Here is a 13,763-nt window from a genome sequence, read left to right as displayed (position 1 = left end):
CTACCAGATCTATTGTTATATTCTCCTACATTCAATTCACATTTCCACAAACTTCAAAGTGTTTTCTTTCAAATGGTAACAAGAATATGCATATCCTTACTTCAGGGCCTGAGCTACAGGCAGTTAGATTTGGGTATGTCATTTAGACGAAAATTGAAAAAAAGGAGGCTATCCCAAAGTTTTTAAGCCACCTATGACATTTCAGGAATGATAGTCTTCAACTTTTGTATTTATTTAAAAAAGGCTCCAAACAGTGTAACATGGGTAACAATCAAAAAGTTGTATGCCATTTTTGTCCCATATTGTAGGGTCACAAAAACACAAAAACACCTTGTAGGGTCACAAAAACATTGAAAGAGTAAGAAAAAAACTGCTGTTGATGTATGGACTCAATACGTGACTTTACAATAAGTCACGTCTGCTGTTGGCCATAAAGAAAATGTTCTACTAGAAACTGTATTGCTATTTTTAGATGACATTTGAAATAAAGAACAATCTCTCAAAGTAATGATCATTAACAGTTCAAGAAGGTAAAGCATTTACTGTGACAGTACAGTACTTTTGTTATCCAGGAAAAGGAAGCTTTCAAAGTAATTCAGTAAAGCCAAGCTCTTATTGTCTGAGCTGTTCTCTTCTTTCATTTATCTCCTGCCAGCTCCCACAATCCTTTGGGGGAAACTAGGTTTTCGGGTGCAAGGCTTTGATTGTCTCTAGTCTGTCGTTTGTCTTGATTTTGCTCACCTTCACATTTCCATGGTGGAGGTTAGGAAACAACATTTTGTCATAGGCAAGGTGTTCCCTTAACACACTGGGTAAAACACACACACCATTTTATTTCATAATGTTCTGACTGGAAGATAGTGCTCAAAATTCCTTCCAGCTACAAGATTTGCTGGGGTACAGTATTTTGTCTGACATGTACAGTATCTGGTTGGCAAACAGTAATAAGTAATAGCTTCCTTGTAGCCACTTGGGACATTTTGTAGAGCGAGTAACTGGGATGTTGTTGATCCATGGACTACAGTCATCTTTCAATCAGGCACTGTAATTCAGGTTACTTACTATATCTATCTATCTATCTATATATATATATCTATCTATATATATATATATACATACATACATACATACATACATACACACATATACTTAATCTCAAAGAATGCATGTAGCAATACTGCCACCTGCTGGAGATTTAACCACCCATAAAAAAAAAATTGTTCCATTGCATGTAAATAAAAGTAACAATTATACAATACACTAAAACTACACTGTTTATACAGCATTGTGCATTTTGCCACATTACCTAAAATTATCACAGATTAAGGTTAGTAGGACTTATTTTAGTTGGTCAAAAATTTATTTTAGTTTAACAAAAAAAAATGGCATGTTATTAACAGAATGGCACAGGTGTTGATACATTCTGTTTGCAATAGTAATTAAAGGCTCATGCCTATGGGTGTAATCCTAACCTGTGAACAATGAAACAAAAATCCGACATTGATATCAATGAGAGTTGTGTGTGCAATCTGTGTAAAACATGCTTGGATCTCAAATTAGGATTCAGGTCCTTTATCAGTAGATTAATTGAAAAGGGTAAGTTATCATAATCTGTGCTATGACCCATTAAAAGTAGCCAAATAAAACGGGTTCACTTCAGAAATCCCTTTACATTATTCTCCGTAACAAATGTATTTCTAAAGAGTGGAATGATATGAATGAAGCACACAGCAGTTTAATCAATCCTTGTGATTGCACCCGTAACGTACGGTGTCCAACCCTTAACGCCATGCTAACTTAGGTAAAAAAAGGACAGTATCCTTAGAAAACACTACAAACGAGCCATTGTTTGGACCCACCAGTTCCCGTAAGTCAAACAGTGCATAGATAAACTGCAATACAATCCCTCCCATTATTACAGTCTGAACACTTTCTGTGGACAAAATATTATGAATTGAGTTTGATGCCAGACAAATAGAGGGAAGTGCAATTTGGAGTTGGGCCAATGGTGCAGCTGTGGTAATTTGTCACTCCAATTATGATTACACTTTACATTTTAGTCATTTAGCAGACGCTCTTATCCAGAGCGACTTACAGTACTGAATGCATACATTTCTTTCTTTTTTTCGTACTGGCCCCCCATGGGAATCGAACCCACAACCCTGGCGTTGCAAACACCATGCTGGCGTTGCAAACACCATGCTCTACCAACTGAGCCACAGGGAAGCCTAATTGGATTTAATTGGCAAAATCAAATGGCTTGCGTTTCTAGGCTGGTAAAGCTATAGGCAGTACAAACAAAGGAAAGTTAAATTCCCTCTCAATACGGTGAAACAACCTAAATGGTGGCGCTTTGGATTCCCCAGGTACAGTAGGGATGCACTACAGGTGAAATCGCTGTTGTCACAAACGTCACAACAATCGCAAAATCAAGGTGAGACAGTATTCTGTACAATAAAGCAAAAGCCTCCAAAGTAGGCACATCATCTCCACATTGTAAGGGTGTAGTAAGGGTGTAGTGAGGGTCTCCTTTTGCAGTGAGGGAAGACAAAAACGAATTTACCAGTGCACACAAAGAAATTATATATACACGTATTGATGCATCTATAGAAACCTCCTAGAGCATACTGTAGTCCCCAAACAGTTCTTCGTTATTCCTAGCCATGTATTCACATCAACCATTTCAATCAAATAAAACCATGTCCAATTCCAGTGATCAGGGTTACATTCTTAAAAGGTCTTGAAAAATGTCCAATGATTGTGCTAAAACAGAAATAAAGGCGAGATTGAAGAGCTGGAGCCCAAGTTGTACGCTATTGGCAGTGCCATTGTTAGGAGCAGTACTGGAGACAAGATGTACGTTTATCCATGTTCTCTTGTAATCAGCTGGTCTTGAGCGTAAAATAAACAATTCACGAGCTACTCACCATGACAAATCAATCCTAAACTTTTTAAAAAAGAAACGAAAAGTCTGACGCTGTAAGATATAAATGTGTACATAGGGGAGTAAGGAATTCTACAAATGTGATGTAGCCAACCTTCACTGTACATAATACAAATAAAAATGTTGGGCACACAAACCTGTCCATAACTTGAGCAGCATTTGACTGAAACACATTTTGTTTCAAACTAACAAATAACAAAATGTAGTACTATGTGTCCATGATGAGTCACTTGTTAATTGGAACTGAGAGGATAAACAAAATAGCAAATCTTAGCACTTGCATTTTTCCAATTAAAAACACATTGAGTGTACAGACAAGTTGCTACATGATATACTCCACTCCATTAGAGGTTCTCTACATGTTTCATACCAGAGAACTGGCAAGCTATGATCCTTGGAGAACCACTGATTAAAATATTCATTTGGTAACAGACAAAATCCTTGTCAGCTAACTATCCTATGAACAATTTATGAAAGTTTTATTTCCTAGTGATTCAGGCACTGATAGGTTGTTGTTGCTTTTATTGTACGTGTCCCTATGTTGTTTTCAGTTCATTTTAACTGTGAAAACACTATAGCCCTCTCACAAATAAAAACCCAATCACTATCACACCAAACTTGATCTGGAAATTGCACTTGATTCAATGATGCACTGGATGACATGAAAACGTTGCCAACTAAGGCTTAATTAACACAAGAGAAGATTGTCAAATCAAAAACTGGTCCACCAGCCAATGGGGACAAACAAACACATTAAGTTGATGAGGTGTAGAATCAAACATTCACAATGTGGTATAACATTAAGATTTGACTCTGGTTCCCCAGGCAATGGGGACTATCTCTTCTCAGTCTCTGGTGCAGTTATCTCTACCGGTGGTGTTTCCTCAGATGGGGTGTGCATATCCATGACGGGGTTGACAAAGCACTCGTATTCAGAGTCCTCTGCATTCTCCTCGCCGTGAGCGCTCACAAAGTCGTTCTCCCACTCCAGGGCGTTGGAGTCCTCAGAGGCGGAGGCCGTACCGCTGGTCGTCTGCTTCCTGCCCGGCCGGAGTGCCGCTCGGAGTATGTCCTCCTCGGTTTTAGACCTCTCCCACGCTGGGACCACCTGGTTCATCCCTGAAGACAAGGACAATTTGATACATCTAGTTAAACATCACATGACCATTCAACTGGTGGTTTTGGGAGGGTTGAATTCAACAATCCCTGTTGTTGTTGTTCAATGAAACTGCACAGTAAGTTCAGGGAATGTCTTTGACATGTGACAAAACATCCAAGGGGACAACAAAAAGACAATGAGTAATTACACAAGCCCCCACCTTCCTCGTCCTCCCACTCCAGGTCCAGTGAGGTTCCGTCATCGTTGGTGGAGCGGGTCTTGAAGTCCCAGCTGCTCTCCGTGTTGGGAGTGATCACATTAGTCTCAGAGGACAGCCCTGATTACACAAACACTGGCTTATCAAATCACAGATGGTTTCAAAGAGCAAGAAGTCTCAATGAGGCATGACGATTAACTTTCAGGGATACAGAAATTGTTTTATCTTAAAATAGAATGTTGTATGCACAATTTGAGAGGAACCGTTTCAAACACGGAATATAATATATAGGCTCCAGAAAATGGTTGTGCTGAAATAGCGGACTCACTGCTGCTCCTGAAGGCTTCTGACATGACTTTCACATTCTGTAGGTAGACATCAAAGTCTTCACCTGAGCCATGCCTATAACAGAGTCCAACCAGTGGAGGAGAAACGGTCAACAACTCAATTTCATGGTCATACCATCACTGACACACATGGACCATGACGTAGCCATTTTTACTTGGTTGATATACTCACTTTCTTGGATGGACTGCTGCCTTGCTTTTTTTCCGTTGTGCAAGCTGTTGCATTGAAAAATAATTATACCTCAGAAAAACACTTGGTCTAAAATGTAAATGTAAATAATGATCACTTGAAGATTTGTTAGTTACATGCTGCCATTACCGGCTGTGTTAAAATTAAGGTGGCAGATAGGCAAACACAGATGGAAAAAAAAATTATTAACCAAGGGAAAAACTGTAGAATGAATAATAAAAAAGCACAGCATTGAGAAACAACTCAAATATCAAAAGAATGGAAATGAATGGATGCATAGGCTAATTTGAGGTTAAGAAATTAAGTGTAGACAAATGCCTTTCCCTTTTTTGTGTGAATTAACTGAGGCAAATTACTACTTCAAAAGGACACTTGCCTGGGAGTACGATTTACAAATTCATATTGAGAGACATACCATAGACTACAGTTCTTTAGATTGACAAAGGAATGACCACCAATTTGTGATATTATGTACTTGAAGTGGTTATAAAGACTAGTGTTTTCGCGATACCAGAATTATGGCTTCTATCTCGATACCAGGTTAAGTATCACGATACTCGATACCACGCCAAAAAAAAAGAAAGCGGGGAGGACTGTGCTCACAAGTTTTTGAAATAGAAAAACAAAATTGGATGTTCTAAGTCCATAACAATGCTTAAACCACATTAGGGGACCAGTTTTGAGGTCTGGGAAAATTTTAAGACGTTTAGATTTGAATGTAGTTACCCTTTAAGTGCTCATGCAGTTAGCATGGTTGTTTGGTTAGGTTGTTTGGTTAGCGGTGTTTCTGTAGCTCACGTGATAGAGTTTGTAAAACAAGCGGCCACTGGATTGATGCAAATAATCATGATTCTGCCAGGTAGGCATAAACTTTTAATTTAGAAAGGTTTTTGGGAAAGCCTTTCCATCTACACAAAGATGCTCATTATTAGTATCACTAATGGCTACACACGCGCACCACATGTGTGGCTACCACACACAGACGGGCATTCTCATTGCCTCTTCAGAAAGCGGCAGGGAATACACATCCCTGATGCGTTCTGTTCAGGTCTTATGTTAAACTTTGGCTAATTAAATAATTTAATAAATGCAATACATTTAGTTGATTTCCAAACGTGAGACACACAGAACGACCAACCGAACCATTCTAGTACCGAACAGTTTGATATGTTGTAATATGGAAAAAGTACAGAAGTTTTGGTGTACTGTGCCACACTAATCAAAAGAAGCAGGGGTTGAGCCAAGGAAAAGGTGGGTGAGGCGAAACAAGGTAGTGAAGGGATGATAGGCGCACTCAATAATGGCCGCCTCACCTCCTTTAGCTTTCGCTCGCGTGCCAGCCTGGCGGCCTCACGCTGGGCAGCATTTCTAGCCTCCTCTTCTAGCCTTAACTTCTCCTCTTGTGCTAATAACTGAGCAGAAATGACAAAACAAAGAACAAAGTTGGGAACAGAAAACCAAAATTGCAAAACAATTCTGAAAAGCAAATAAAATAAAAATCAACCAAAATAAGGCTGCTATGAGCACGTAGGCTAAGCATAAACTTATCTTAGATGCTGTATCTTGCTACATGAAAGGCAGTGCAAAGTTCATAAATGAGGAAGTGCAATGACCTTTGAATTGAAACTTCCATTATCTGTAAGCAAAAAAAAAAAAAGGTACTATGATTTCTCCAGCCCTTTCAGAGACACTGTTCTTGTGTAAGCCTACCTCTGCTTGCAACTTCTCATCTATCAAGGTCTGCTGATCGGAAATAGCAGCATACCGGTGCTCTTTGAGGTGGATGATCTCATCTTCACTGATAGGCCTGGTATCAAAATGAAACAAACATTACCTCAAGCTCATCTTGGTTCAAGCCCTGATTAACATTCTTCTGATATGCATTCGTCTGTCCCCCCCCAAAAAAGTTTCAAAAACGTACCTGGGACAGCTTTGTGGGCTCTCTGCCTGAAATTAAAATAAGACAACTTAAACACCAAAAGTGGGCAAAGAATCATACAGAACAGGCCCACAATCGTCGTGTCTTCTGTGTATCGTCAGCCAATGGCACACTTTCGGATTGTTTCACTCTAACAAATACGGTCTACATGTTCACACACTTACCTCATCACTCTCAACAAGGTTTTCAAACTGTGGGGAGACAGAATTGCACTGTAAGTACGTCATGTTTTTCCAACCAAGTGATGCATGATGAAACATGACATAGGCCTACTTCCAGAAAAATGTAAGTATCATACCTCTATTGTATAATGTTCCCCAGTTGTACTGCTTCTAAAGTATTTTGACCTGTACGGACAGAAATTTGACAATATTAACATCCATTTAGGATGCTTTCGGTCAGTCATGTCATAGCTGCTAGTTCTTTCAACAGAAGAGATGGGCAATTGATGCTGAGACTCAGATTGTTATAAAATAGTTTCTGTAGTTATGTTTCTTAGCATTCCTGAAACATGAATTTGTTGAATTATAATTTGATCTGAGATATGAAGCCATTTGTTTGCATGCAAATTGGCCATTTGAATTAATAGGACTAATAAAATCTTCAATGAATATAGTACCTTATATGCGATTTGGACCATAATTCTTCCTAACAACGACTAAGACATGAGGAATCAAATATAATTATCAAAGCTACCCACAATCCCACCCCGGACAACCAGTATGCATTATGTCTGACAAGTACAAGTAGTATGGTAGCTGCTGCTTGGAGTATTGCGTCTTCATCCTATGTAATTTATTCCTTGTGAATCTGGTGGGTTTTTTTCCACGTTCAGAGAAATTAGCCATTGAAGACGCTTGCATTATTTACCATACATTGTTAAAGTACCATGTTCTGCCCACTAGATGCCGCTGTTATCGCTACTGTCACCACACCCTTTAATCAATTTTGCTGGTCTCTTGTGTGTATTAAATGGATCACATCTGTTTCTTTGCAACTTTGGGTAGAAAACCAAAAAACTTTTGCTCACGATGGAAAACAAATTGTGGTCATCCTCACAATTCAAGCCAATCCCCCAGGAAATAAATTCAGTTTGTCCTTCTCTTAGGCTTAATTGGTGTCTAGGAAACGGACCCTCCGTGTGTGGTTTATTTCCATTAAGGTCTGGATCAGTTAGACCATTACTGGCGAACAAGCAAACCATTAGGACACAGCAGTTCTAATGGTTTCAATGTTATGGTCTCCAATGGTAAAAGTCCCAAACACACATTGCATAGTGTTTTGTAATGCTATTGGGTTGGGCTGTGTTTAATGGTAAATGTCACTTATCACATGTTATTGAAAAAAAGACTGCCATGAATGGTTTATAATTGTATTATTTTATTTGGGTTGTGACAACATTTAGTCATTAACCAATTTCTCCAAAGTTTTGGGCTTGTAGGATGTCTAAATATCAGACAAACAAATGCATTCATCAAGGACTGGCTTGGCCACACAATTTATTTATCATGAGCAAAAGCTATTAGTTTTCTACACAAAATTGCAAAGAAATGAGACCAGCGAAATGGATAAATGGGTGTTGGCACAAGCAGGAACAGTGGCATCTAGTTGGCAAAGCCTGATACTTTCACACCAATATAAATATTACAAGCAAATTCAATGGCTAATTTTGCTGAACGGGGGGGGGGACGGGGACACACAAAATCAGGGAATACATTACAAAGATGAAGGAATACTCCAAGCTGCAGCTCCATACTACAATTGTTCATCCTTTAAAGTTGCAGCGTACTGCGGCGCAGCTTGCATGGTGCCGCAGAATTCTATGTCACGTTATTTAAGTGTGAACCACTGGTACCATTAATGCTAGTTAGTGCTAGTTTGACCACAAGGGGGCATCTTTGAGAAGCATTGATAGCCTTCAATAGTGGCTGTACTAGAGAATTTAAAACCTTTTTTGTAAGAAGATAGTACATGGGACTGATTTTAAGAAATGTTGCTTAACTTGTTATGGATAGGGGGCAGTATTTTCACGGCCGGATAAAAAAACGTACCCGATTTAATCTGATTATTACTCCTGCCCAGAAACTAGAATATGCATATAATTATTAGCTTTGGATAGAAAACACTCCAAAGTTTCTAAAACTGTTTGAATGGTGTCTGTGAGTATAACAGAACTCATTTGGCAGGCCAAAACCTGAGAAGATTCCAAACAGGAAGCGCCCTCTTACTATTTCTTGGCCTTCTTGATCATCTCTATCCAAAACAGGGGATCTCTGCTGTAACGTGACATTTTCTAACGCTCCCATAGGCTCTCAGAAGGCGCCAGAACATTGAATGATGACTTTGCAGGCCATGGCTGAAAAACAGTAGCGCATTTGGATAGTGGTCGATCTGAGAACAATGAGACTGGTGCGCGCATGCACGAGACGACTCCATGTTTTTATTTTTTCGTCTTTGAACGAAAACAGGGTTTCCCGGTTGGAATATTATCGCTTTTTTAAGAGAAAAATCGCATAAAAATTTATTTTAAACAGCGTTTGACATGCTTCGAAGTATGGTAATGGAATATTTTGACATTTTTTGTCACGAAACGCGCTGGGCGCGTCACCCTTCTTTACCCTTCGGATAGTGTCTTGAACGCACGAACAAAACGCCGCTATTTGGATACAACTATGGATTATTTGGAACCAAACCAACATTTGTTATTGAAGTAGAAGTCCTGGGAGTGCATTCTGACAAAGAACAGCAAAGGTAATCCAATTTTTCTTATAGTAAATCTGAGTTTGGTGAGGGCCAAACTTGAGTGTCAAAATAGCTAGCCCGTGATGGCGAGCTATCTACTCAGAATATTGAAAAATGTGCTTTCACCGAAAAGCTATTTTAAAATCTGACACCGCGATTGCATAAAGGAGTTCTGTATCTATAATTCTTAAAATAATTATGTTTTTTGTGAACGTTTATCGTGAGTAATTTAGTAAATTCACCGGAAGTGTTCGGTGGGAATGCTAGTTCTGAACATCACATGCTAATGTAAAAAGCTGGTTTTTGATATAAATATGAACTTGATTGAACAAAACATGCATGTATTGTATAACATAATGTCCTAGGAGTGTCATCTGATGAAGATCATCAAAGGTTAGTGCTGCATTTAGCTGTGGTTTTGGTTTTTGTGACATTATATGCTAGCTTGAAAAATGGGTGTCTGATTATTTCTGGCTGGGTACTCTGCTGACATAATCTAATGTTTTGCTTTCGCTGTAAAGCCTTTTTGAAATCGGACAGTGTGGTTAGATAAAGGAGAGTCTTGTCTTTAAAATGGTGTAAAATAGTCATATGTTTGAAAAATTGAAGTTTTCGGATTTTCGAGGACTTTGTATTTCGCGCCACGCCCATCATTGGATATTGGAGCAGGTGTTCCGCTAGCGGAACGTCTAGATGTAAGAGGTTAATCCATTTGATTAATATTATGGTGTTTCTATTCCAAGAAAAATGAAAAACCCTCTGGATTTCCGTTGGGCTGGAACGGAAAATATGGCACTGTACAACGTGACATTCAGGAGCAGGCTAGAGTACTGGGCTATTTAGCTAAATAAACCACCGTATTGTGCGGGCACAGGGGAGACCGGGGTTCAATTCCCTGATGGGGAGGAAGGAGTAGGCTGTCCTTGTAAATAAGAATTTGTTCTTAACTGCCTTGCCTAGTTAAATAAAGGTTACACTAAGAGCAAAACATTTCTACACCCTAATTGTAGTCTAACCAATACACAAACGGAAATTTAGTGAAAATAACAATCTCATTGATTTATCTAGACCAGTCCCCATGCTTGTCTCAGAGCAGTGTGAAATGGTGCTAAAATAGTTGTAGGCTATTGTTTCAAATCCTATTGCTTCTAACTTCAATATGCTCTTCAAAAGAATAAGACCTACACCAGACTCATGTCGCCTACGGTAGGCCTACAGTATATTGAAAAATATGACGTGACTCTCCGGCAATAATTACATAGAGGATTGATATTTATTCCCATAGTAATTCTTTATGGATCCATAACTAAATAAACGTCAGCATTTGAAAGAGTATTTTTATCATTATTTTATTAACAAAAGCACAAAGATGCATAAAGATTAGTTAATCTGTTCTAGTTTGAACATGCAGCCTGGCACTAAGAACAGCGAGAAACGTTTCCCTAGTCAGCTCCATTATTAGTGCAATGCCCCTTAGCTTTGCGGCCCATCCCGTGAATGAAAATAGAATTGGGTACTGTGGAATCGATGAGGGTAAACAGAAGTGGTCTTGTGATAATTGTTTGTGTTTCTGCTGGTCCGAGGGAGAAGGCGCTCCGCATTAAAGGAATGGGGGCAAGAAATGTGAATTGTTTTGCGCTCAAGAAAAGGGCGCCATTGAAAGGAGTGATAACTGGGGTAGCAGTAAATTACTAATGCGAGAGAGGCAGGTTGAGGTTTACAGGGTTAGAGTAGTGCAGAAGTTGTCAAATGCTGAGGCAGTGAAGAAAGTAGAGGAAGATGGGTCAAGGGGGAGGGAAATTATGTTGTGATATTATGTTTCAGTAAGATAGAATTTTTAGCATAGTAATGGTTATCAACTGGACCACAGTATTTGGGTGTGCGAGACTTTACATCAGAAGAGTTACAGGGTGTGTTAAGTGGTGGTGTCCCATCCTTTCAGGTTGTTGGCCTGAGGTTGGACTAAATAGATTTAAATAGTGGAGTAGGGTGGTGTTATTTTTGTATACATTTTTTTGGTAGTGTATTTGTTTATTTATATTTTTTTCAAGCAAAGTATAAGGGTGTTGTACTCCAGTCTAGTAGGTGGCTGTAATGCAACATTTATTGGATGCCATCCGCCGTTAAACCTCATCGAAGAAGAACAATGTATACTGGTTTTTGGGGTGGGGAGTGGGGGGTCCGTGGGTGACTTGACCATTTTATTGGTTCCTCATGTCCTACTCAATGGTAGGAAGAAGTTTGGGTCAAATTGGATGTTGGGTACTACGTGTTGAATATTTTGGGAATCCTATCAATTAAAAAAAAGGTCAAATTTGGGCACAATCAATTAGCTTAATTTCTCAATGATCAAATTATATTTCAACAAAATAATGTTTCAGGAATGCTAATATCGGTTTCTTACCTACAGAAACAATTTATTTACAATCTTAGATGGTGGGTGTCATGGCTTGCTGAAATGACACGGAATGGTGGTTAGTCTAGTCATGCTGTTACCAAATGCATCTGCATTGTTCAAATAAATTTGTTTTTGTCAAATGTTCAGTGGAAATTGTTAAGTTGTCCTTGTGCAGAGAGTTGCATGGTTTGTTGAGCTTTGCAATCATTGGTTTTTGTTTGGCATACATTTTAATGTGAAAAATCTGAGTCTGAGCATAATTCTTACCATGGAATTGCTCAGATACAGCCTGGCATCACAACTGTAACATCAAGTTTACAGTTTATAACCTACTCAGAAATGTCCTTTTCCTTTAAGGAAGCTGGATGCAATGAGTCTGTCAACAAAATGTTTTTCTATATTAGTCAATTGTAATTGAATACAGCATAAAATGCACCATGCATTTACAAAGCCGTGTGTCAGTGTATGGCAAGACCCACATGAAGGAGTGGTGTGAGGAACGCTTCAGCTTGCTGCGGGAAAACCTAGCTAGTTCGCAGGGAAATGTAACGCTATTTGACATGCGACTCTTAACTCGTAGCTATAATTACGCTTTCAAAACAACTGGGAACTCGGAAAAATACGAGGTCAAATCATAACGTCAGTGATCTTTAGGTCGTGAAGTCAGTTCCCGAGTTGAAATTCCGAGATACATGACCGTCCGATTTTTTTCCAGTCGGATTGCGGTTGAGTTCCCAGTTGTTCTTAACACAATTCTAAACTCGGAGATTTCCGAGTTCCCAGTTGTTTTGAACACGGCATAAGCCTTGACACCGTGGAGCTTTTTACGCTGATAATACTGTATACTTGTGCCTAGTTAACCTTTGCTAGCCAACGTTGGTTTAAAGGGCGTATCACTTACCCGCCTCCTCGTTGTATAATGTTTGCTTCTCTTCTGAAAATTCCAGAACAATAAGCCCAACAGTTTCCCATCGCATTCTGTCAAGATATACCTTCCTTGGGTTGGGTACTACAGGCGTACTGGATATTTTCACAAATTAGATTGATAGCTAGCACAGGTGTACGCTCTTCGACCCGTCGCCTATAGGCACAGGTATTAGCTAGTAGCTAGCTCTTACAATTACAGGGTGACATGACAGCTAATGAGCGATCAAAGTATGGACTTTAAAGACGCATTGTATATTTATATGTACATACGCTTGTTGCAACACCAATATCCATCAGAAAAAATGTGGCTAGATGGCGACAGCTGTGGCTTTCAGAATTCTCATTCAATATTTCCTCGCACGTGACTCATGTTTACTTAGCTACGGAGACTCATCTGGCTCAAACGACGTGGGCACGCATCAGATGCAAAAACACAATAGCCATTGTCATCTTCTTCGATGAGGTTTAACTGCGGTTGACATACAAAACATGTTGCATTACCGCCACCTACTAGACTGGAGTACAACGCCCTTATACTTTGCTTGAAACATAAATAAACAAAGAACCTACCATCTAACACAACACAAACAAAAAATAAATGAATAAAATAAAAAATAACACCACCGTACTCCACTATTTCAATCTATTTAGTCCTACCTCAGGCCAACAACCTGAAAGGATGGGACACCAAGACGTAACACACCCTGTAACTCTTCTGATGTCAAGTCTTGCACACCCAAATACCTCTCTGCAACTGCCACCACAACCTCAATGTTCCGCGACTTACGTTCCATCCCTGCAGTACAGTTGACAACCACTGCTAGAAATGCTATAAATGTAATCTTACTGAAACATAATATCACTTGTTGGCCTATCCCTCTGTACAAGTACATGTCTACCAGTCACACCACTCCTCTCAGGATCCCTCCCCCTTGACCCATCTTCCTCTACTTTCTTCAT

General features: G+C 39.3%; 1 protein-coding gene across 1 annotated transcript; it reads right to left on the bottom strand.

The window, feature by feature from the left end:
- Positions 1-208: 208 nt before the first annotated feature.
- LOC106604579 (AP-1 complex-associated regulatory protein) lies at positions 209-13,207 on the bottom strand. Its single transcript, XM_014199353.2, has 10 exons — positions 12,778-13,207; positions 7,035-7,083; positions 6,901-6,927; positions 6,719-6,744; positions 6,508-6,604; positions 6,111-6,209; positions 4,780-4,823; positions 4,589-4,662; positions 4,264-4,380; positions 209-4,063 (listed from the first exon to the last, which is right to left on the bottom strand). Exons 1-10 carry the CDS (start codon positions 12,846-12,848, stop codon positions 3,780-3,782), a joined length of 888 nt encoding a protein of 295 aa, XP_014054828.1. The 5' UTR covers positions 12,849-13,207; the 3' UTR covers positions 209-3,779.
- Between the last annotated feature and the right edge of the window lie 556 nt (positions 13,208-13,763).

The sequence above is a fragment of the Salmo salar genome, chromosome ssa05 (assembly GCF_905237065.1).
Source record: "Salmo salar chromosome ssa05, Ssal_v3.1, whole genome shotgun sequence".
Taxonomy (NCBI): domain Eukaryota; kingdom Metazoa; phylum Chordata; class Actinopteri; order Salmoniformes; family Salmonidae; genus Salmo; species Salmo salar.
This window is presented reverse-complemented; position numbering and strand designations above follow the sequence as displayed.